The sequence below is a fragment of the Phyllobates terribilis genome, unplaced genomic scaffold (genome assembly GCF_046119375.1).
Source record: "Phyllobates terribilis strain yellow unplaced genomic scaffold, ASM4611937v1 Scaffold_12__6_contigs__length_324123572, whole genome shotgun sequence".
NCBI classification, from domain to species: domain Eukaryota; kingdom Metazoa; phylum Chordata; class Amphibia; order Anura; family Dendrobatidae; genus Phyllobates; species Phyllobates terribilis.
This window is the reverse complement of record NW_027362772.1, coordinates 75,918,980-75,945,474: the sequence shown is the minus strand read 5'-3', so window position 1 is coordinate 75,945,474 and position 26,495 is coordinate 75,918,980. Positions and strand designations below refer to the sequence as shown.

At 40.5% G+C, this 26,495-nt stretch overlaps 1 protein-coding gene across 3 annotated transcripts in view; it reads right to left on the bottom strand.

Annotated features, from left to right (window-relative positions):
- Positions 1–26,495, bottom strand: part of SYT3 (synaptotagmin 3) — a 288,139-nt gene that overhangs the window by 160,246 nt on the left and 101,398 nt on the right. For 2 of the 3 annotated variants that reach the window (XM_073655997.1, XM_073655998.1), the window contains exons 2-3: positions 19,455–19,656; positions 13,945–14,111 (exon numbers count right to left, since the gene is read on the bottom strand). In XM_073655997.1, the coding sequence (XP_073512098.1) occupies positions 13,945–14,089 (145 nt within the window). In that variant the 5' untranslated portion in view covers positions 14,090–14,111; positions 19,455–19,656. The remainder of the gene's footprint in view (positions 1–13,944; positions 14,112–19,454; positions 19,657–26,495) is intronic. The other variant, XM_073655996.1, reaches the window with a different exon arrangement.

The following is a 26,495-nucleotide window of genomic DNA, read 5'->3' as shown; positions in this document are numbered from 1 at the left end:
TTTATTACAGGAGATCGTTGGCTTCAGCTGGAATGGGCGTGACGGTAAGTATGGTTTAATTTAGAACAATAAAGAATTGTGTGTTTATTTCAATTAAAGGACTTTATTCTGGGTGTTTGTGTTTTTTTTAACTTTGACTATGGGGTTAGTAATGGGGGTGTCTTATAGACGCCTCTCCATTACTAACCTGGGCTTGATGTCAGCTGGCATTATAAGCTGACATCAACCCCAGCCCTATTACCCCCTGCCACCGCACCAGGGCAGCGTGGAAGAGCGAGGCTAAGTGCCAGAATTGGCGCATCCTATGAATGCGCCATTTCTGGGGCGGCTGACGGCTGGTGTTTCTAGCCTGGGAGGGGGCCAATATTCATGGCTCCCTTCCTGGGCTATTAATATCAGCCCCCAGCTGTCTGCCTAGCCTTTGCTAGCTATTAAATTAGGGGGGACCCCACGTCATTTTTTTTGGGGGGTCCCCCATTTTAATAGCTAGTAAAGGCTATGTATTCAGCTGGGGGCTGATATTTGTAGCCTGGGAAGCTCCGTGGTTATTACCCCCTTCCCAGGCTTCAAACATCTGCCCCAGCTGTCTGCTTAACCTTCGCTAGAGCCTAAAATTAAGGGGAACCCCACGCCAATGTTTTTAATAATAAATCGTTTATTTTAATACTAAATGACAAGTATAGTAACCAACACTATCACTGTACTTCATATATATGTGACTGACATGTTTCTATCTATCTAATCTATGTGTGAAGCTCTATTCTGTCTGTTATAAATTGTCGGGTACAGATGCTGAATTGCCGGCCGGCTTTCTTAAAGAGACGGTGCATGAAAACACTATTATTTTTTTTAATAAATCCTTTACACTAAATGACAAGTACAGTAACCAACACTGTCACTGTACTTCATATATATGTGACTGACATGTTTCTATCTATCTAATCTATGTGTGATTCTCTATTACTTCTATTCTAAATTGTTGGGTACAGATGCTGAATTGCCGGCCGGCTTTTTTAAAGAGACGGTGCATGAAAACACTATTATTTTTTTTGATATATCCTTTACACTAAATGACAAGTACAGTAATCAACACTGTCACTGTACTTCATATATATGTGACTGACATGTTTCTATCTATCTAATCTATGTGTGATTCTCTATTCCTTCTATTCTAAATTGTCGGGTACCGCTGCTGAATTGCCGGCCGGCTTTTTTAAAGAGACGGTGCATGAAAACAATATTATTTTTTTTGATAAATCCTTTACGCTAAATGACAAGTACAGTAAGCAGCACTTTCACTGTACTTCGTATATATGTGGCTGACATGTTTATATCTATCTAATCTATGTGTGAAGCTCTATTCTTTCGGTTCTAAATTGTCGGGTACCGGTGTATGCCGCTGCTGAATTGCCGGCTTTTCATGTTTCATTGTTGGCACTGTTCCCATCGATTTGGGCAATCACTGTAATGCCACAACCACCATGGCTGTGGCATTACAGTGAGTGGCAGACAATCCCTGCATGATTGGTGCTCTAAATAGCACCAGACATGCAGGACACGCTTTTGGTGCACGAACAGTTATCGAACATAACCTCGAACAGCCGAATTTTTTGCAAATCGTTCGGGTTCGTCGAACAACTCGAACACCACCCAAAACAGCTCGAATTTGAGATTGGCGAACAGTTCTAGTCGAACACCGCTCATCTCTAGTCAAATGTTAAACTGCATTAGGCTGTATTCACACATTGCAATTTTTATGCAAATTAAAGCTGCTTTTTACAGTACCAGGAAAAAGTATGAGATTGCAGTAATCTCATGCACACACTTGTTTATTTTTTACGGACTGAATTGGAAAATCACTGCGTTTTTTTATATATGCAGCTTGTCGATTCTTTCAGCGTTTCTGCACCCATAAAAAGCAATGAGTAAGTGAAAAAAAATAAAGTGTTTTCAGTGAATATAACTAACGTTATTAAACATGCACTGTAGATACCCCAAAAAAGTTCTGAAAACACTGAAAAATAGGTGCTTTCAATGCAGCATTTTTCCTGCCAAAAGAGCAGGTTTTGGCTGAAGAACATAAAAAGCATCAAAAAATACCGTGTGTGAACATAGCCTTAGGAAGGCTGCTGAAAATCTTCAACATTTCCGCAATGAAATTAACAAAACATTACCGCTTTTTTTTCTGCAGACAAAACTTGCTCTCTTGGCAGGAAAAACGCTGAGTTCAAAACACCCATTTTTCAGTGTTTTTCACTCCATTTGTGGGCCATTTTTTGGGTTCTGATTGCATGTGTGATGTCTACAGTATATGTTTAATAAAGTTAGTTTTAGGGCTATGTTCCCACGAGTTTTTGGCGAGATTTTGATGTTACAGATTTTCTACACCCATTAAGTACAATAAGTTACATGCATGTTTTTGAAAATACGCAGTGTAAAAAACTCACCAAAAACTCATCTTGGAAATGCTTCAAAAACGCTGTGGAAAACCCTGAAAAACAGGTTTGTTATGAATACAGTGTTTTTCCTGCCAGGAGAGCAGGTTTTGTCTGCAGAAAAAAAACGCAACAAAGACGCTATGTGAACATAGCTTAAGGCTATGTTCACACGTTGTGTTTTTGCTGCATTTTTTTCAGCGGCAAAACTTGCTCTCTTGGCAGCAAAGAAGCAGCGTCAAAAAAACAGTTTTTTGCTGCGTTTTTTCCCCGCGTTTTTGTCAGGTACAATTGTCTCTTGTGCATGCTGATAAAATTTAGTGCATAAGAAAATACATGATTCAACCTCCTCAGTATTTTGCACCAAACATGCAGCAAAACCTGATACCTGCATTTTTTGCAGCATTTTTGCACTACCCATTGCTTTCAATGGGTCAAAAATGCTGAAAAAACACTGAAAGAAGTGACATGCTGCAGTTTGCAAAATTGCAGCAGCTTGACAAAACAGTCAGGAAAAAAAAACAATGTGTGTGTCACGCAAGGTGAGGGAAGGAACAAGTGTACAACGATGGTAAGAGGGGGAAGGGAGCCCAACAGCTATGGAAAAGGGGAGTGGAGACCCCTAGGCAGATCTAATATCACCCTACCCTGTCGTCCCTATATAGGTTCCGCACCTATCGTCAAGCAGGAAACCTAATCCCTGAATGTCCCTATAGCTAGGCCCTAGGTAGGGAGGGGGTGAACACTAGTCAGGCCACACTGTACAGTCATGGCCAAAAGTATTGAGAATGAGACAAATAGTAATTTTTCTAAAGTTTACTGCTTCATTTTTTGTAATGGCAATTTGCATATACTCCTGAATGTCAAAGAGTGATCAGCTTAACAGCAATTACTGTACTTGCAAAGTCAATATTTGCCCAGAAAATGAACTTTAATCCATTAACACAGGTGTGGGTGTTGATGAGGACAGGGCTGGCGATCAATCAGTCATGATTAAGTAAGAATGACATCACTGGACACTTTAAAAGGAGGCTGGTTCTTAGTATCATTGTTTCTCTTCAGTTAACCATGGTTATCTCTAAAGAAACACGTGCAGCCATCATTGCACTGCACAAAAATGGCCTAACAGGGAATAGTATCGCAGCTACAAAGATTGCACCTCAGTCAACAATCTATCGCATCATCAAGAACTTCAAGGAGAGAGCTTCCATTGTTGTCAAAAAGGCTCCAGGACGCCCAAGAAAGACCAGCAAGCGCCAGGACCGTATCTTAAAACTGTTTCAGCTGTGGGATCGGACTACCAGCAGTGCCGAGCTTGCTGAGGAATGGCAGCAGGCTGGTGTGAGTGCTTCTGCACGCACTGTGAGGCGGAGACTCTTTGAGCAAGGGCTGGTTTCAAGGAGGGCAGCAAAGAAGCCACTTCTCTCCAGAAAAAACATCAGGGACCGACTGATATTCTGCAAAAGGTACAGGGAGTGGACTGCTGAGGACTGGGGCAAAGTCATTTTCTCTGATGAATCCCCTTTTCGATTGTTTGGGACATCTGGAAAACAGCTTATTCGGAGAAGAAGAGGTGAGCGCTACCACCAGTCTTGTCTCATGCCAACTGTAAAGCATCCTGAAACCATTCATGTGTGGGGTTGCTTCTCAGCCAAGGGAATCGGCTCACTCACAGTCTTGCCTAAAACCACAGCCATGAATAAAGAATGGTACCAGAATGTCCTCCAAGAGCAACTTCTCCCAACCGTCCAAGAGCAGTTTGGCGCCCAACAATGCCTTTTCCAGCATGATGGAGCACCTTGCCATAAAGCAAAGGTGATAACTAAATGGCTCATGGAACAAAACATAGAGATTTTGGGTCCATGGCCTGGAAACTCCCCAGATCTTAATCCCATTGAGAACTTGTGGTCAATCATCAAGAGACGGGTGGACAAACAAAAACCAACAAATTCTGGCAAAATGCAAGCATTGATTATGCAAGAATAGACTGCTATTAGTCAGGATTTGGTCCAAAAGTTGATTGAGAGCATGCCAGGGAGAATTACAGAGGTCTTGAAGAAGAAGGGGCAACACTTAAAATATTGACTTGCTGCATTAACTCATTCTAAGTGTCAATATAACCTATTGGTACTCATAATATGATTGCAATTATATTTCTGTATGTGATATAAACATCAGACAAACACTAATAAAAACCAGAGGCCAGCAGATCATGTGAAAACATAATTTAGGTGTCATTCTCAAAACTTTTGGCCATGACTGTAACTAAAGACAACAAGGTAAACAAACAAAGAGGATACACTTAGCTTGAGAAGACACCAGGGGGATAACGCCAACTGTCCTCCAAGGGAAGTCCAAGATGAAACTAGCTGCCTACTAGTACTACAGACATGGACAGAGGAACATAGAACTATCACTGGCGACTCTCTGGAGACACTGAGATTTTTTAACTACCAAGCAAGAGTGTGTCAATTAGAAGCAGAACTATCACCGGCGACTCTCTGGAGACACTGAGAGTTTTTAACTACCAAGCAAGGGTGTGTCAATTAGAAGCAGAATGAGGAGGTCGCTGCTGGGTCCTAAAGGAAGAAGGATATCACTACACTTCAGAGATGAGAGGATCAAGAAGGCGTCTGCAATGCCAAGCGCAGTGACCTTCTACAGCTGGATCCAGAGCGACTGTCTGTCACACTTGATACACCCGTGACAGTGTGTGCATGAGATTTCTGAAATCTTATAGACTTTTCTGGTATTGTAAAAAGCAGCTGAAAATTTGCATAAAAAACGCAGCAAGTGAACGTAGCCCTAGAAAAGCTGTTGAAAAGCTGCCACATTTTCGCAATGAAATCTGAATTTCTGGGGGCGCATTTGGCCTGCAGTGATATATGCTGTGCATGTGGACGTGCCCTTAAAGAGGCTCCAAGTCAGAGCTTTACTTTATTGGTTTTGCAAAATACGCCATCCTGCCATCTTTAACGAATTGCCTGAATGACGGATCTGCAAATCCCAGATGATTGCATGCAGTGAACGTGAGATCCGAGCTGCCGCCAATCACTTGTCATTATTTGTGCAGCTCACCTTCCTCTGGCACAGCCCGGCCTCCGCTTCTTGCCTTTGTATCTGGTAAATAATTCAGCGTCTTTAGACAGTGACTTTTTTCCACTCTATTTGTAACAAACAGGTTACATGCACGCTCTATTGATTTCTCTTCTCGGGCCGCAGGTCTCAGCTTTCTGCCAGATTCTACAACTACAATCTCTGTGCAAATGTCATCACTTTCAGAGCGCAACATGAACACACCGAGGGGCGGCAGGTGTTTATCGTAAGGAATTGAGAGGTCACAAGTCTCTGCTAGCCAAATGTTGCCAACAACACTGTCAATGACCAAGAAAATGTTATTAAAGGGGGTCGCCGCTAACACAGGAGTATTCATACTGTCATCATAAGATGAGACCGGCGGTAAACCTTCGGGGCAAGGCAAGTATTTTGCACCCCCTTAACCTGTGAACCATTTGCACTTCCCAAGTCCCTTCCATCAATCCAGTATTAAATACTGATGATTTGGGCAATTTTAAGAAATAAAAAGTTATAGATTTTTGTTTTTTAATGTATCAATCCCTAACCCTAAACCAATATCTAACCCTAACCTTAACATACTGTTAAGGTTAGGGCTAGATATTTGGTTTAGGGTTAGGGACTGATACATAAAAAAGCAAAAATCTATAACTTTTTAGCCCAATGTTCACACATTGCATTTTTGCTATGAAAAAAAAGCATTTTTTTTCCATTATCAGCAAAGGGAATTTCCTAAATTGCTAATTTTTTCCTTGCACACATGAAGCAGTTTCATATCTGCACCATGTCAATTCTTTCAGCTGTTTAGTAGCGTTTTTCACCCATTCAAATGAATGGAGAAAAATGCGCCTCAAAATCACAAGTATTTTTTCTCGCATTTTTCCTGCCAGAACTCATGTATGTGCAACGGATTTTTCTGTTGCAAATACTGAATGTGTGCACATGCCTTTGATTTAGTTAGGGATAGAAAAATTGTAAAAATGTCTTCATTCATTAGCTACTCATTTTCTGGCATGCCTATGCAGAGAGCATCAGTCAGGATGAGTTTGTCATAGGCTGCTGTGCTCGGCGTAGGTAGCGACCGAGAAGACAAAGCTCACTTCAACATACTGAGCTGGATGCTGCATTCGCAGAGCTCAGCAGCCGAGATGAGTTTGTCATAGCCTGCTATGCTCTCCATAGGTAGTGACCGAGAAGACAAAGCTCACTTTAATATACTGAGCTGGATGCTGCATTCGCAGAGCTCAGCAGCCGAGATGAGTTTGTCATAGCCTGCTGCGCTCTGCATAAGTAGCGACCGAGAAGACAAAGCTCACTTCATTATACTAAGCTTTGTCATTTTTGGACATTGTCACTGCGCTCTGCATAAATAGCGACTGAGAAGACAAAGATCACTTCATTATACTGAGCATTATAATTTCTGGATAATGTCATTGGTGGCTGCGCTCTGCAGAGGCAAACAAATCTCGGCTGCTGCGCTCTGCATAAACTGTGTCAGGCAGGCACTAAATCCACCACGTTTAACCTCGGTCGTTGCTTATGCAGAGTGCAGCAGTCAAGATGAGCTTGTCATAGGCTGCTGCGCTCTGCATAGGTAGCAACCGAGAAGACAAAGCTCACTTCATTATACTGTGCTTTGTCATTTTCGGACATTGCCTATGAAGAGTTCAGCGACCAATGACAAACACATTGTCATTGTTCGCTGCGCTCTACATAGGCAAACACATCTCGGCTGCTGTGCACTGCACCATGTTTGGAGGCGCCGATCATTTGACAATGGATGCGTCGAGGGTGATTTATTTTACACCCACCTAGACTTTGGCACTTGGCACTAAAGTCACTGTTTCCCCCAAGAGATTATGTTACTGTAAGTCCCATTTTCATTTATTCTAAAACTTTTGCTGCATTTTTTGCATGTATTTTTTATGTGCTTTTACTTGTATTTTTTTTTGATTCATTAGAAAGGGTGAAAAATGCTGGAAGAACATTGAAAGAATTGACATCCTGCAGATTAAAAAAATAAATGCAAAGGATAAAATGCAGCATGTGCATGAGATTTTTTACATTCTCATTCACTTTGCTGCTGCTGTAAAAAGTAGCTGAAAAAAATGCAGAAAAAAAAACCCCAAAATTCTGCAAAAATGGCAAGTATGAACATACCCCTACTTTCAAATTTCCTTGTAGTCACTTGTGGTCCATGGAGTTAGATTAATTTATTGTCAAAGGACCCTTCTAATGAAAGTCACAGTACCATGACCATCATTATGCATCTCCATAATTACTGACAAAAAATAAACCTATGTAGTTCGATCCTCCATCATGCTTTACTTTCTTCCATCTGTCCTATCTTTCCTAAACTACAAATAGCAAAAGAACAAACAGATAGGATAGAGTAGCGCATCATACTGAATCAGACTACAAAAGTTTGTTTGTAGTCTGTAGCCACGGCGACATATTGATCTGCGCAGAAGCTGTTTAGGCAAAATGGTATTTTTATTATAAAGGTTGTTTGTAAATATGCAGGTTATCATATGCATTAAAACTAATATTTGCTAAATGTAGCGTGCATTCATGGCAAATAATGATTGCTTTGGCTTTTGCAGCTGGGATCTAAGGGGTAAAGTTTCTCCTTGTGGAGAGTAAAAAGCCAAGCCTGGCATGTCAAAGTGAGGAGACTTATAAGCCATGCATGCTCCTCTGGGAAATTAAATATGCAAATTGTCTATTCAGGGAGGAAAAGGACTAGAACTCTAGTGCCACCTATTGGAAGCAGTGATCAAAAATAGTCAATATCGACCCTTTAACGAGCCTTGCCATATGACTTAGTATAAAAGCCAAACCAGAATCTCAATTTGCAGACAGTTTTTTGAGGTTTTGCCCCTCATTAGTGAAAAGTATGAGATCTGATTTGGCTAGGTGAGAGGCTCTGGACTGAGGTCACATTTCTCCTTGTGGAGAGTGACAAGCCAAGCCTGGCATGTCAGAGAGAAGAGACTTATAGGCCTTGCAATGCTCCTCTGGGAAATTAAATATGCCAATTGTCTCTTCAGAGAGAAAGAGGACTTGAACTCTAGCGTAACCTATTGGAAGTAGAGATCCTAAAAATCAATATTGACCCTTTAAAGAGCCTTGCCATATGACTTAGGATAAAAGCCAAACCAGAATCTCAATTTGCAGACAGTTTTTTGAGGTTTTGCCCCTCATCAGCGCAAAGTATGAGATCTGATTTGGCTAGGTGAGAGGCTCTGGACTGAGGTCTAATGGGTAACGTTTCTCCTTGTGGAGAGTAAAAAGCCAAACCTGGCATGTCAGAGTGAGGAGACTTATAAGCCATGCATGTTCCTGTGGGAAATTAAATATGCTAATTGCCTCTTCAGAGAGGAAGACGACTAGAACTCTAGCGCCACCTATTGGAATCAGTGATTCTAAAAGTCAATATCGACCCTTTAACAAGCCTTGCAATATGACTTAGGATAAGCTGAAATACAAGGGCTATAATTAGGTGTTTTGTGTATATATTATGCAGGAAAGTCCATGGAGCCTCTGTTAGCAGTTCCACATCATGGGGTTTGGAAAATCAGTGAATTAAGGTTCTTTGTTTTGGAAATGGTCTCACATCTCCTGATAAACATCAATTGTCTTGAGTCAGACCATGATTTCAAGGGCAAAACCGACAGATGGCAAACTAGACCCTATCGTCATTTACCAGCGTGTCCTATTATGTACAGACGGGTCCTGACACTGATCATAGGAGATATCACATCGCCCTAAACCGTGATCGAGGATGCGACAAGACACATGTTTACTTCCTTAAAATACAAAAAGTATTAAATGTCACATGTCAATGGCCTCATCCACCAGAGCTGTATCCACTGAAACCTAAATCCACTAGATCCAATATTTAGGGCTAAAATCAGTTATAGGTGGCAGTTGACCCTATTTAACAGGGATCTCTCACCAGATTTCACAACATAAACTGCATGCATAATTAAATAGATCTCTTAGACCTGATAAGGCTGGAGCACTTACTGTGAAACTCCATTTCACAAATCTACATCTTTTTTTAAAACTTCGAGTCCATCAAGAGAGTAAAACAGCCCATTAATCTGAGTGTATTCGACCTCCGTCCATCTAGTCTAATCGGCAGCTCCTCAGTGCCCCTCCTCTCTGTTGCTGAATCTCTGCCCATCCTGTTTTATTGGCAGCTCCACAATGCCCCTCCTCTTAGTTGCTGCTGCTTAATCTCTGCCCACCTATCCTGACTGACAGCTCCTCAGTGTCCCTCCTTCCTGCAGTTGCTGAATTTCTGCCCACCTAGCCTGATTGACAACGGCTTAGTGTTCCGTTCCTCCTCCCTGCTGAAATCTCACACTGATCAATACAAGCTGCACCAGTCAATCAGGCTGGTTGGAGGTGGAATACATTTGGACTCATGAGCTCGTTCACTTTTTACATGGGCTCATCAAATGTTCACTTCAATATCAGGTTTTACACAACCAATCTTATTTGGATTTTCAAAGTAAGCACATCAGTCTCATCAGGTCTAAGATAACTATTTAATAATTTATGCATTTTGTTTTGTGAAATCTGGTGACAGATCCCTTTAAAATGGTTGTTTGCTTTATTCAAGTCCATTTTGTTGTAGAATTTGCTTAGCAGCAAGTGCTTAATTTTTCTTCAGGTCCATCACAAGGGAATGAAGGAAACAGTTTTTTGAAGTTTCTGTAGAAATTGTACATTGGGTCCTTCAGAGTAAGAGATTATTTCTATACTTGCTTTTTGCTCTTGCAAATAAATAAGGATCCTTGAAAGGTACCTATCACGCTAAAATGAACTTTTGACATGTCAGAGTGACACATCGGAAGGTTTAAAGGGAATCCGCCAGCAGGTTTTTGACATGTAATCTGGCAGCAGCATGGTGTAGGGGCAGAGACCCTGATTCCGACGATGTGTCACTTTGTTTACTGGGTGCAGCAGTTGTAATACAATCACAGTTTTCTCTGTTGCAGATCTCAGAATGCTGAGCTCTGTATAACCCCACCCACACCACTGATTGGCTGCTTTTAACAGTGGTGGGGGCGTGGTTGGACCAGGAGGTACCAGACACCTACTCCTATAGTGATAAAGCAGCAAAACACAGCCTAGTAAGTGACACATCGCTAGAATCAGGGTCACATTCCCTACTTCATGCTACACTCAGATTACCTGCTGACAGATTCCCTTTAACCGATGGGGGTCTAGGTATTCCTCAGAGTAATGGTGGTGTACCAATTCAAATATACTTATTAAGTCACTGTAGACTTTCTAACAGTTCATCCCCTGCTCATTCCAAGGAGTTTTGCCACCTAGGAATGAAACAGATGGTGTTTGTTTATCCTTTGTACTCTTTTCATACCTCTTGGGTTGTACCCTATTCCTTTGTTTCCAGTTCCTCGGAGGGAGGAGTCCACCAACCAATAGCAAAAAGGCTAGAATCAATCAGGTCTGTGCTCCAACTGTCTTTGGGTCCCATAAATTGCTGTGTTACAGACAATTTACTCTTCGACAACTTCCCAATGATATCTGACAGCACAGCACTGTCATATCCCAAGTAGCAACCAGCAGAATTCTGATTTCAGCTCTGAATGGGTGAAGAGCACTTACGTGTATTTTACAGCCTAAAGCTTTTAAAGCCACATTATTATCCCTGATTGACAAACAGATTCCCGTCTACTTTATGCTCATGGCTTAGCGAAAGGAAAAAAAACGTTTTGCCTAATAACTCATAATTATAGAAAATGTTCCATTTTGACTTCATCCTGACAGTTTTATCTTTCCTTCAGCGCTTAACCTCCTTAAATGCCGAGGCCATCAGACTTCCCGGCATCTCCACTCCCGGTCCAGCGCACAAGAAATGGCGATTGTCGAAATTAACCTGATTATTACTATTAATAAGCCGTCGGGGAAATCACAGGTCGGGGGAATCGGCAGTACTATTAGGTCAACATGTCATCTATTGACATATTACTCCACGAGTGGCCGGCAGACTGCTGCCGGGACTTGCAGGAACGATGAAAAAATCAGGAGGTAATTTACTCACATTTACAGTAAAATAGATCTCGGCAGGAAAATAACAGCCTTTTTTCTCTAAATTGCCCCAAAATGTCACAATTTACAATAATTGCCAGAGAAAATAACAAAATTGAGAGTATTTTGTGGAGTCGAAAATTCCCTGTTTGCAGAACTCATTGACAAAGGTTTTTTTTTCGACAAACGATATATTAGTTCTTGTATTTCTAAAAAAAAAACGAAGAAAAATCCCTTTGACCAAGGGAAACCCCTAACGGTACGCACTCAACGTCTTTTTTAGGTGAGTTTTTCAAGATGAAGACTCTTTAGGAAACTCTAGTATTTTTTTTTTTCCTTAAAGAAGTTGTCCACTACTTGGACAACCCCTTCTCATACCCCACACTTGGCCCCCATAAAATAATAAAGCTTATACTCTCCTACCATGCTGGCGCCGTTCCCACGGTGTCGGCACTAGTACCGGGGCTCCTGTACTGTTGTTGTGACACGTGATGCCGGCGCCCATTCAGCACTGGCGTCACTGTCCCCATCTCCTGTCGAATTGAGCATGAAGAGGAAGTCAAAGACTAGCTATAGCCCAGACTTCCTCTTCATGTTCGATTTGTCGAAAAGACAGTGACTCCAGCGCTGATTGAGTGCCGACTTCACGTGTCACAACAGCACCGGAGCTGCGGGAGAGTGAGTGCCGACACCATGGGAACAATGCATGGGAACAATGCTGGCATGGGAGGTGAGTATAAGCTTTATTATTTTATGGGGGCCAAACATTTTGATCAGGAAGGGGTTATCAACCCCTTTAAGGCAACATTCCCATGATGAGCTTTTGGTGAGCTTTTGATGTTGCCACTTTTCGACACCATTTCCGCGCCCATTAAAGAAAACAGGCTACTTGCATTTTTTTCAAAAATAAGCGAAAGAAATCTCACCAAAAACTCATTGTGGCAATGTAGCCTAAAGCGTCATGTTCATTCTTTTAAGCATTTTTTCTTAGGCCTTTTTCCATAAGGGTTTCGGAGCAGACCCACTTGGAAAAGACATTGCGTGCACCTAGTACCGGTCTTGGGTGCCAATGGCCCACCAGTAACACCGAGTCTGGTGGCCCACAGTTCAAATATCACATTACCGTCACTCAATGTATGTTGAGATGATCCCTTGTCTGTTCACAGTGAAACATGTAATGAGCCAACTACTTCTCATAAGTGTGGAGCCAATTCCTGCATGGGGGCCCACCGGAGGATTCTCCTGTCCTCCCGTAGGCCAGTCCGAGCCTGTGAGCACCTACTCTAAAGTTGGAAACATATATGCAGTTTTTGGGCATTTTTATTCAAAGATACAAACCATAATTGATCCAGAAAGAGGGAGTGGAATCACTCTTTTCTTTCTAGATTTTATTCTTTTCAAATCCGGTCTTGGTTTTGGATCTAAACAAATTGCATCAAAAATTGCAGAATTCCAGTCTTTGGGAGCTTTTACATTTGCCATTTTGATACAGTTTTTGGGTGAACTTTTTGAAGAAACTGTCAAGGGAATGAAATTATTTAGGAAAGATTTTGCTTTTTTTCTTAGGGTAGGTTCACCCGACCGATATCTCCACTTCCGAGAAAAACGGTCACATTATTCTGATCAGAGTTTGATCAGACTAGCCGACTTTAAAGAACGTTGCTTATTTTAATACACAAAAATTTACGGAATTTAAAAAAAAATTGTCTGAAAAGTGGTTAACCCCTTTAAGGGGCTATTCCACAGCACTGTCTAAATTTCAGCTGTAGATACATGATTGGTTGATTACTGATGATCACGTGTTTTAGAAAAGAAATACTATACAACACAGAGAAGTTTTAAAGGACATTTTTTTTACCTAAATTCATATAGTTTGGTCTAAAAAAAATTGTTGCAATTGGAATTTGTTAAAAATCTTGCAGCGTTTGCTCTTTGTTTCTCTGCACATTGCTGTCTGCAGAATGAGGTAACTGAAAATCCATCAGTGAGCCTCTTCTGACGAGTTTGTATCTCTTCCATCTGTATTTTTCCGAGCTGATTTCTGACCACATCAAATGTTGAGCTTAAGCTTGATGCGGTCTGTGGTCTGGAATCAGCGCAGGGGAGTTCAGAAAAAGACAGATGGAAGAATTAGGAGTTCACTGATGGACTCTCAGCTACCTCATTCTGCAGGCAAAAAAAGCAACAATTTTAAAAATACAATAAACTAGAAACAAATAAAAAAGTAAATTAACAGAAAAATAAATTAAAATAAAGATTACTTTGGACCATTTTCCCAATATTAGCTTTAATATAAACATATCACACAGTCATAATTATAACATGTCTGGATCAAGTGGGAATTAGACAAGAAATGCATAAAAATTACCTGAGTCCGTATAGCGCGTCACCCCATTGTTTCGTTGGATGTCATAAAATTCCAGACATTTTTCATCTTGTTCATTCTTGTAGCAAAGTTCTTTCATCAACCGCACTGTGATGGTGCAAACATCCTCTTCATAGTCCCCGGACATCTCGTAATACCATCTCTCAACACTAGGGGCATAAAAATCATTTTAATAAAATACTTAAAAAAAAAAAAAAAACTCAATAAAAAATTCTAAAGTATTTTTTTTATATATATTTTTCTTGACCTATGCATTTATGGTGTCAGGAAATTTTACCCAGACAATAAGAAAATAGCAACAAATATACTAACTCATTTTTTGCGCTTTCATTCAATTTTTCCTCCCTTTTTTCCAATATTTATTTATGTTTTTTAGATTTTAGAGGTCAAAAAAATGAACAACTTTCTAAAAAAAATTGATTTGTGTCACCATTTTTGTGAGATCTGTAATTTTTTTATTTTCTCAATGGAGGTGTATGGGAGCTGTAGTTCTAATTGTTACCATTTTGCGGCACATATGATGCTTTATTTATTGCACTGTTTTAGGAAGGTGGAGTAATATAAAAACAGCAATTCTAGCTTTTTTTTGCTTTTTTTCTTACCGCATTTTCAACGCGGGTTAATTTTTCGTCTATTTTCATACATCGGACTTTTGCGGACATGAGAAAGCCAAATCTGTGCTTTATCTTAGTTTTTAAGATTACTTTTATTTATTTAAACTTTTACATTTTATTTTTTATTTTCATAATATTTTTAAAGGTTTTTTTTTAATTACGGTACTTTGTTCTTTTTTTTAGTTCCCCTAGAAGACGTTCAATATATTCCAATACTTTAATATTGCTGTAAAATATACAATCTCCCATGAAGCTCAGCTGGGCTTCATAGGAGTAGCAAAATGGCGACAACAGGGGATTTCAGCCGGCTCCCAGCAGACGTAGCAACCTGGCACAGACATGAAAACACTAAAATACCGCTGTCAGAAATTGGCAGCAAAATTTAAGTGGTTGAAAAGCAGCGATCGGAGCTAGCTGACTCTGATCTCTGCTGTTTAATACAGCTGGCACCAGCCGGGTATGGTGCAGGCTCAACCCCCATACTTGTACATACAAATATATGGCAGAGATTGAGAAGGGGTTAAGTAAGATCAATATCTACATTAAAAGCATTAATGTATTGTATTAAACAAAAACTTCTCTACTAGAAAGTATCCATCCGGAGTTCAAAATACATCTTTACAGGAGTTCAAACTGTTTTTTTTTTCATATACGGAGCTCTAAATCCCCTGCATATCCATAGAATTAAATGATAAAATTATGCTTTCCTGCAGCTTTTTCATTGAGCTTAATGTATAGAGAGTGGGAAATAAACTCCTAAACTCCTTCCGCTGGCATCCTGAATGTAATGATTTAAAGAGGTTCTCCACCTTTGAGGACATTTGCATATATTTGGGTCTAAAAATGATTTTTATAATTGAGTTTTATTAAAATTTTTGCCTTCTGTAGCCTCTGTATTGCACTGTCTCTTGCTGCCCGTAGAAAGAGTTAACTGAAAATCGGTCAGTGAGCTTGTTCTGATGGTCCAGTTTGTAACTCTTTTATCCCTTTTTTTCTGAGCTCTTCACAGCTGATTTATGACCAAACACAACACCAAAGATGAATTTGCCAAGAAACAAAAGGTCTGTAAAATTTTAAAGAAACCCAATTGCAAATATGATTTTCAGCCCCAAAAAGGCTTCTGTTAGCAGTGATCACACTGTATCTGTTGTCCATAGAACTCTGAAATAGACAAACTCTATATTAATGTTCTAACGCAAGTGTAAAATTTTTGGATTCGCACATAAAATATTATTTTTTCACACATTTTACGCTACGAGCCGTCTCTCAGGCAGATGTGAGCCAGATCCCGGAAGCTCGATTGCACATACAATAATGATTTACTATGCCAACCATAATCTCTTGAGATTTCAGACTACAACGATAATCTCCTGGCTATGCTGTTACTCACAGCCGGTCAGTGCTACATTGTATCAGCGAATGGCTTATTAAGTGCAATCTTAAAAGGTAAATATAATAGTAAAAAATAAAAATTATTGCATGTCATACAGTAGTTACATGTTTGAATAGTGAAGTCAGTTATGTTGAGACCCCCCAACACTTGCTAAATCGGAAAGGCAAAAGAGTACTGAATTTTAATTTTTTATTGGCTCCCTTCAGACATGAAAAGCGAGTACAGCAGAAGTTAACAGATTCATGAAAATTTTATGGAGTGGAGCGAGCGGTAAAAGGATTCATAGAACATCTATGGATCAGAGCAAGAAGTGTGCAGATTCATAAAAAATCTATGGAATGAAGAAAGCAGAGTGCAGGTTCATAGAAAACCTATGGAGTGGAGCGAGAGGAGTGCAAGTTCATAGAAAATCTATGGAGTGGAGGGAGAGGAGTGAATGTTCATAGAAAATCTATGTAGTGGAGCGAGAGGAGTCCAGGTTCATAGAAAATCTATGTAGTGGAGCGAGTAGAGTGCAGATTCATAGAAAATCTATGCAGTGGGGAAAGAGGAGTGCAGATTCATAGAAAACCTACGGAGTGGAGCAAGCGGAGTGCAGGTTCATAGAAAATCTATGCAGTGGAGCGAGCGGAGTGCAGGTTCATAGAAAATCTATGCAGTGGAGCGAGTGGAGTGCAGATTCATAGAAAATCTGTGGAGTGGAGCAAGCGGAGTGCAGGTTCATAGAAAATATATGGAGTGGAGTGAGCGGAGTGCAGATTCATAGAAAATCTATGGAGTGGAGGGAGAGGAGTGCAGGTTCATAGAAAATCTATTAAGTGAAGTGAGCAAAGTGCAGATTCATAGAAAATCTATTTAGTGGAGCGAGTGGAGTGCAGGTGCATATAAAATCTATGGAGTGGAGCGAGAGGAGTGCAGGTGCATAGAAAATCTATGGAGAAGAGTGAGCGGAGTGCAGATTCATAGAAAATCTATGTAGTGGAGCGAGCGGAATGCAGATTCATAGAAAATCTACGGAGAAGAGTGAGCGGAGTGCAGATTCATAGAAAATCTATGTAGTGGAGCGAGCGGAGTGCAGATTCATAGAAAATCTATTTAGTGGAGCGAGTGGAGTGCAGGTGCATATAAAATCTATGGAGTGGAGCGAGAGGAGTGCAGGTGCATAGAAAATCTATGGAGAAGAGTGAGCGGAGTGCAGATTCATAGAAAATCTATGTAGTGGAGCGAGCGGAGTGCAGATTCATAGAAAATCTATGGAGAAGAGTGAGCGGAGTGCAGATTCATAGAAAATCTATGTAGTGGAGCGAGCGGAATGCAGATTCATAGAAAATCTATGGAGAAGAGTGAGCGGAGTGCAGATTCATAGAAAATCTATGTAGTGGAGCGAGCGGAGTGCAGATTCATAGAAAATCTATGCAGTGGAGCGAGTGGAGTGCAGGTGCATATAAAATCTATGGAGTGGAGCGAGAGGAGTGCAGGTGCATAGAAAATCTATGGAGAAGAGTGAGCGGAGTGCAGATTCATAGAAAATCTATGTAGTGGAGCGAGCGGAGTGCAGATTCATAGAAAATCTATGCAGTGGAGCGAGCGGAGTGCAGATTCATAGAAAATCTATGCAGTGGAGCGAGCGGAGTGCAGGTTCATAAAAAATCTATGGAGTGGAACAAGCGGAGTGCAGGTTAATAGAAAATATATGGAGAGGAGCGAGCGGAGTGCAGGTTACTAAAAAATCTATGGAAAGGAGTGAGCGGAGTGCAGATTCATAGAAAATCTGTGGAATGGAGTAAGTGGAGTGCAGGTTCATAGAATGTCTCTGGAGCGGAGTGAGCGGAGTGCATTTTCATAGAAAATCTGTGGAATGGAGCAAGCGGAGTGCAGGTTCATAGAAAATCTATTGAGTGGAGCGAGAGGAGTGCAGATTCATGGAAAATGTATAGAGTGGAGTGAGCGGAGTGCAGATTCATAGAAAATATATGGAGTGGAGCGAGCGGAGTGCAGGTTCATAGAAAATCTATGGAGTGGAGCAAGCGGAGTGCAGGTTCATAGAGAATCTATGGAGTGATGCAAGTGGAGTGTAGGTTCATAGAAAATCTATGGAGTGAAGAGAAGCAGAGTGCAGGTTCATAGAATACCTCTGGAGTGAAGCAAGTAAAGTGCAGGTTCATGGAAAATCTATGGAGTGGAGCGAACAGAGTACAAATTCATAGAAAATCTATAGAGTGGAGCGAGCAGAGTGCAGAGTCATAGAAAATGTATGCAGTGGAGCGAGCGGAGTGCAGGTTCATAGAAAATGTATGCAGTGGAGCGAGTGGAGTGCAGGTTCATAGAAAATCTATGCAGTGGAGCGAGCGGAGTGCAGGTTCATAGAAAATCTTTGCAGTGGAGCGAGCGGAGTGCAGGTTCATACAAAATCTATGGAGTGGAGCTAGCGGAGTGCATGTTCATAGAAAATCTATAGAGTGGAGCGAGCGCAGTGCAGATTCATAAAAAATGTATGGAGTGAAGCGAGCAGAGTGCAGGTTCATAGAAAATCTATGCAGTGGAGCGAGCGGAGAGCAGGTTCATAGAAAATCTACGGAGTGGAGCAAGCGGAGTGCAGGTTCATAGAAAATCTACGAAGTGAAGAGAAGTAGAGTGCAGGTTCATGGAAAATCTATGGAGTGGAGCGAACAGTGAGCAGAATAATAGAAAATGTATGGAGCGAGCGGAGTGCAGGTTCATAGAAAATCTATAGAGAGGTGAGAGCAGTAATGAAGGTACATAGGAAATCTATGGAGTTGGGCGAGCAGTGTGAAGATTCATAGAAAGTCTATGGAGTGAGCAGTTTGCAAATACAAATAAAATCTATGGAGTGGCGAGAGCAGTGTGCCAATACAATCTATGGACTTTCTATACATTTGTACATAACTTGCTCTACAATCCAATGAGAGTTGACCAGAGTTGCAAGCTTCTGCCCCTTAATTTTAGTAATTGGTGGGGTATTCAGCTCCCCGCATCTACCAAGAAAAACTTTGGCATGACATGTCATAACTTTTCTAGATACCCTTTAATTTTCCTGGAGTGCTGAATTATACTGTGCCCAACAAAATGGACAGCGTTCTCCATCAAGAGAGGGAGATAAAGAAATGCTCTAGCTATTAGATGTGGGTCCCGAATGGAGCACCCCATATTAGCTCAACATTTTCTTATAAGGTTATTAAAAATAACTTTTTGTAGATATCTCCCATACTTCCAAACCATAGAACAGGATTTGGAACCACAGCACCTGGTCCCAAGCTTACAAGAGTAATTAATCAAGTCATTGACCCTACAAATAATGCTCACCGACATTCCCTGTACTGAATATCGACAGGTCCTCTTGAATGCTCACTCAATGTGAAGAACATTTCAAAAAGGATATGTTATACACAAGACAATTTGTGCTACTTGGCATAAAACATTGCCAGGTAAGAATATCACATGCTCTCGTTCCCCTCGTCTCTCACCTTTCATACAGTTTCACATCATTTCCAGGCTTTCTTCCAGACGCACCGGTTCCTTTGAACTGGGAAACATTGTCAAAGTCTTTGTAGTCTTCTCATGAGATCCTCGCGACTTCCCCTTGGCTAGAGATCGGAGATGGTTCATTGAATGACTGGTGGCCAAGATTTACATTGCCGAACCCATCGATTCCCCTGAAGAGTCAAGCTGTACGGAAGATGAAATGGAAATCTTGGTCTCAAATGTGCATAAATCCATATAAGCAAAGCAGAAGGCATCAAGACGGACAAGTATTATCATTTTTGATGGGATTTGGAACAGTGCACATGTGGGTTTATTGCCCGGCTTGTCGTCATGTGACAGATCTAGATCAATCATCAATTCTGCACCTGTTCCTTACTCCCTCGTTTTCAACTACATGACATTTCTCTCTGTCAAAACTTTCATTCCGCCATGGTAATAATTCATGTGGTGATTAGGATTGTCTTCCAATTCCAAATTGTTTTTGTCAGAAGGCTTGAACATAATTAGTTACTATATAAAGATTCTGAATAAATGATATCGCAGGGCTGGGATTCAAAGGATTAAATAAAAAAAAGAAAGACCAAGAAAAAAAATGTTAAAGTGTTAATTCAACTTTGTAGAAATTTTTATGATTTCATGCATCTTAAATCTATTAAAAATTTTCCTATTGTTTCATTAAGCTCTACATAGATGTCTACATGGTTACAGACTACGGGAAAAAAGCCTCGTGCTTAGTCAGATTCTGAAATAAAAATCTACTTCTTGTTGGAAATAAATGCCAATTTTTTTTGCTTGGTTTTGTACAATTGGCCTGGTGAAGACCCCAATTATAGTTGAAGCGCGGTTTTTCTTCTACACAATTTTACCTTTTGGATCAAGACTTGCACCAGTTGATTTATATTTTCTGTCCATGTCCTCAACAGAATTTTGCCGTTGCCTAAAAATTTTTATCTAGCAATACCCCACCCTGTTCCACAAATCCCAAGAGCCCAATCTCAATGGAGATAAGGTTGAGCATGTGTGCCACTACACTATTCATTCTTTACGGGACCACCATAAGTAGTACTTGGCTTTTGCTGAGTGGTGAGCAGCCTCAATCTCCACTCCATTGAAAGGGGTCTCTGAACTGCTTTGGTCTCTGGATTTTTGGAGGTACCATGGTTAAAACCCTAGTATTTAGAAAATTATCATTCATTCTCTGAATAGGGCATAACTGGTAAACATGGGCCAAACTACTTAAAGGACCATTCCTGCATCTCCCCTCAATAGGATGGAGACAACTTCCTATTTGCTTGTGGTCAGATCGTTAGGCCAACTCAATGATCTAGTGAAGAGGACTCAGGACCCTGAGAACAGGACTCTGCAAAACCTCATCTTGAATTGAGTAGAGATGCGTATGCACGACCTTCGACCATTTATTCTCCATGTACTGTTGCCGAAAGTGGAGTACAGTGCTCCATAGTCCTACAGACAATGAAGCAAGTAGAAGTCAAGCTTCCACATCTCTGCTCCATTTACATCACGTCATTCTGTAGAGCCAAGTTCCCAGGTGCCAAATATCTCTTCTTTTAGAAACTAATGAGGGTCCCAGTGGTTGAACTTCCCTAGCGATCAGTAAGTGTCCCCTATTCCATGGACAGGGGATAAATTTGGAGCACACTACACACACAGCACTATTTAAAGAAGCACTCCTCCTCCAATCAAAATTTTTATCCTCTTAATATATTGCAATCATCACATTATATAGCATTGTGTACTTACAATTGCTCATTTTACCTTTCTACCCAGTTAATTCTTCTCTTTTCCATTAGGTCTATGACATCACGTGACTAACACTGACTAGCTGAATCCTTCTAAACTCTATGTAGAAACAGAAAGTCTCTTTTCCCTGCATGAGTCATCACCGCAAAAGTGGGTGAGGAGGAACACCTGGGTCAGGAGTTGAAGGGGAGGATGACTCATGCAGGGAAAGGAGACTTCCTATTTCTACATAGAGCAGAGACAAGAGAAGAATTAGTTGGGTAGAAAGGGAAAATGAGCAATTGGAAGTACAGAGTGCTATATTATATGATGATTAGTGATGAGTGAGCATGTTCTGTTAAACCTTTCGGCGAACATGCTCGGGTGCTAGCCGAGCATCTTCAGCGTGCTCAGGTGTTATGTTTTAGTCACTCCGTGCTCATGATTTGCAACTGTTTGACAGCTTTAATACATGTGAGGAATGCCTAAGAAAAAGGCATTCCTCACATGTATTAAAGCTGTCAAATAGTCGCAAATCATGAGCACGGAGTGAATAAAACATAACACCCGAGCACACCGAAGATACTCGGAAAACACCAGAGCATGCTTGCAAATCTCGAGTAACGAGCATGCTCGCTCATCACTAATGATGATTGTAATATATTAAGAGGGTGAAAACTCTAAGGTAGCACTTTTTTACTCTTCACTTTTTTGGTAGTTATTACTTTTTTTTTAACTCGTGTCGTGACAATGTTCTTTTCCATTTTTTTTATTCTTCAAAAAAAATGGATGTGTTAATGTGACTTGCACATGATTATTGAGTTACTTGGGGAAATGTTTGGCAAGCGTTGCAGCTTGCCGAATGCTAACGGTGTGTAATATGCACGCTGTTAAAATTTGGCTCCGCTTGCCGGTTCGATCAGTGGTCACGTGACTGCAAGTAAGCGATTTGCATGCAAGTAGTTGAGAAGCTAATTGGCAGATGACCACACTATGCAAATTGCATGCTTGCAGTCATGTGAAAACCACTCGAACCGGCAAGTGGAGCCGAATCCTAACAGTATGTATATTACACACTATAAATATTCGGCAAGCTACAGTTTTTGCAAAAATGTTCGCAGGGCTGGAAAACTCCTTTATTTTGCAGTTTTTGTATAGCTCTTTTGAATATGCTAATGCAATTTAAGCAACAGGAAATAATGACCCTTAAATGTTAATGGTGTTTAGGGGTAAATAAATCATAGTCCTGCCCGTGTCTGCCAGCTTGGTCTGGCTACTACAACTGGAGTACAGTCACTGTTCTGGTGCTCTGTCAATTGCCGCCGGACAGGATTCCATTAAACCACAGTTAATAAAGAAGCAGTTGAGGTTATAAAAAGCTTTTGTGGACAACATGGAAATTGAAATGTCACACTCCACTCACAAAACTGTAATCTGTAGTGAAATTACCCGTCCCCCGAATCACTTAGCGCGCCTTTCTCTATATTTATATTTCTTATCCATAATGGTTTGTCTGGAGGTTTCACTGTTAACAAGCGGCAAGGGGAGAAGCCTGCAGGAGGATAAGCATGGGTCACGGCCTTCTTCCCTGCCGATTTAGATGCCTAATGTGGTTCTAAAAGACTAGTAAAAAGCACAAAGCAAAGCTTGATAATACAAAAATACATTCATGTTTTCTGATACTGTACACATAGCTATTCAGAGAAGGACGCTGACAGTAAAGGGCCCCTTGTGTAGGACATGTGTCTGGGCCCTCCACCATCATTCTCCACCCATTTATACAAAATATGCACATATTAATGGATTACAAACTATGTACCCATCTACACATGTGCACATAAGCATGTATAAAATACACATGCATGGAAGTACTGGTTTTATGCAGATGTTCAAAAGGCAAGAAGATTTTTTTTTGTTTTCATCTTCTTACATTTTTACCATAAAATAATCACTTCCTGACGAAGACTACTGCCGAAACGCGCGTCGGGTGGATGCCATTCAGTAGTGGGAGTCTCCAGCTACCTCACTATATTGCAGTAAATACAGACTTTACAATTCCCAACTTGCTCATTCTACTGGCACTTTTAATAGGCTCTTTGATACTTCGTGATACTTCCTTATTGAAAGATATTACTATATTATGGTAATATGACTCCTTATCGTCATATTTTTTTTTATCATTTTGGGTGTGTGCCGCGTTGCATTCCTTGTTTATCCATTTGTTGCCTTTCTGATCTTCAATAAAGAATACTTACATTTTATTATACCTTTGACTACACTGGGCTTCAACAGTTGGTTTGTTTCTTAGTCCTCTCCCTTTATAAAATAATGTACAGGTATGTAGAGATGCACTGGTATATAGAGTTGCATCTCTATGTACCAGTACAATATTCCTGCAAAGAAGAAAAATACCATTTTGATCTTTCGGTAGAGAAAAATTCTATTACCATTTATATCTTTAGGTAGAGAAAAATTCTTTTACCATTTTTAGATCTCTAGGTAGGGAAAATTCTGTTAAAATTTAGATCTTTAGGTAGAGAAAATTAGGTTACATGTAACAACAGATCAGCATGTGCGTCACTGTTAGTGTTTCTTCCCTCAATACTGCAGATACTGTGTTTGAGTTATAGGTAAGACCAGTTTGAAGAAAAAACAAATAATTAATAAAATATATAGGGTTATCTAATTAGCATAGTTAGATGGTGACGGAGTGAAAACACATATCAGGGAGGACAATAAACTGCGATCAATAAATGGCATAGATCAATTGCACCCCTTTACCCGATGGGCAGGTGCACATGCAGTGTGTCCACCTTTCTTTCATTTGCTGCAAATTGAATTTTTTGGGGAAATTTTTTTGCGAAAATTTTTGGGGAAAATTTGGCGAATCTAATTTCCAAAAGATCTGCTCATCTATATTGATAAGCCTATAATCATTAATTGTGTTTGATAAGTAATCTACTATTTGTAGCTGATGGATTTTTAGAGTTTTATATACAGTACAGACCGTAAGTTTGGACACACCTTCTCATTTAAAGATTTTTCTGTATTTTCATGACTATGGAAATTGTACATTCTCACTGAAGGCATCAAAACTATGAATTAACACATGTGGAATTATATACTTAACAAAAAAGTGTGAAACAACTGAAAATATGTCTTATATTCTAGGTTCTTCAAAGTAGCCACGTTTTGCTTTGATGACCGCTTTGCACACTCTTGACATTCTCTTGATGATCTTCAAGAGGTAGTCACCGGAAATGGTCTTCCAACAATCTTGAAGGAGTTCCCAGAGATGCTTAGCACTTGTTGGCCATTTTGCCTTCACTCTGCAGTCCAGCTCACCCCAAACCATCTCGATTGGGTTCAGGTCTTGTGACTGTGGTGGCCAGGTCATCTGGCATAGCACCCCATCACTCTCCTTCTTGGTCAAATAGCCCTTACACAGCCTGGAGGTGTGTTTGGGGTCATTGTCCTGTTGAAAAATAAATGATGGTCCAACTAAACGCAAACCAGATGGAATAGCATGCCGCTGCAAGATGCTGTGGTAGCCATGCTGGTTCAGTATGCCTTCAATTTTGAATAAATCCCCAACAGTGTCACCAGCAAAGCATCCCCACACCATCACACCTCCTCCTCCATGCTTCACGGTGGGAACCAGGCATGTAGAGCCCATCCGTTCACCTTTTCTGCGTTGCACAAAGACACGGTGGTTGGAACCAAAGATCTCAAATTTGGACTCATCAGACCAAAGCACAGATTTCCACTGGTCTAATGTCCATTCCTTGTGTTCTTTAGCCCAAACAAGTCTGTTCTGCTTGTTGCCTGTCCTTAGCAGTGGTTTCCTAGCAGCTATTTTACCATGAAGGCCTGCTGCACAAAGTCTCCTCTTAACAGTTGTTGTAGAGATGTGTCTGCTGCTAGAACTCTGTGTGGCATTGACCTGGTCTCTAATCTGAGCTGCTGTTAACCTGCGATTTCTGAGGCTGGTGACTCGGATAAACTTATCCTCAGAAGCAGAGGTGACTCTTGGTCTTCCTTTCCTGGGGCGGTCCTCATGTGAGCCAGTTTCTTTGTAGAGCTTGATGGTTTTTGCAACTGCACTTGGGGACACTTTCAAAGTTTTCCCAATTTTTCAGACTGACTGACCTTCATTTCTTAAAGTAATGATGGCCACTCGTTTTTCTTTACTTAGCTGCTTTTTTCTTGCCATAATACAAATTCTAACAGTCTATTCAGTAGGACTATCAGCTGTGTATCCACCAGACTTCTGCACAACACAACTGATGATCCCAACCCCATTTATAAGGCAAGAAATCCTACTTATTAAACCTGACAGGGCACACCTGTGAAGTGAAAACCATTTCCGGTGACTACCTCTTGAAGCTCATCAAGAGAATGCCAAGAGTGTGCAAAGCAGTCATCAAAGCAAAAGGTGGCTACTTTGAAGAACCTAGAATATAAGACATATTTTCAGTTGTTTCACACTTTTTTGTTAAGTATATAATTCCACATGTGTTAATTCATAGTTTTGATGCCTTCAGTGTGAATGTACAATTTTCATAGTCATGAAAATACAGAAAAATCTTTAAATGAGAAGGTGTGTCCAAATTTTTGGTCTGTACTGTATAGTGAAGCTTTATCAAAAACAAAAATATGTCTACCCCGACATTCCACTAAAGACTGGTATTTTTCTGGGACAAATGTTTTCACATAGTCCCGTTTCTCGTTAGGTTAATTTCACAAAATAAGACAAGGACGCATGGCGCATTATTCGTGGCTCGGCAATTGATAGAATTCTAATGAACTGTGAGCTGAAAGCTTTGGATTTTATTAAAAGGTGCTAAATACTAAAAGGCCAGATTTTGATTCTCTCTCAAGGACAATTACAGTTGACGGCGACAGAAAAGTAACGACTGGTAGACAAAGTGAACAGTCTGTTCTCAGGTGTCGCCATTCATAAGAGATGAATTGATGTTTTGTCGCTTTTACCAATGTCGGGAGTATCAGTTCACCTTGAATCATTATGTCAGAGAACAATTATTGGTCCTGTGGCTATTCTGTCCTAAAAGTTTGCCTTTAATTTACTTCTGTGCATTGAGGCTAGAGGAGGACATCAACATCACGCAACGTATAGAGGTGAGGGGGTCCTATTAAAATGTCCCCTATAGGTGCTGCTTAATGTCTACCTGCAACATAATGTATATTTATGTTATAGATCTAGTATGGGCTGAGGAATTCAGCCCGCTCTATGTATTGTGAGTGCCTTTTTTTTTTTATCT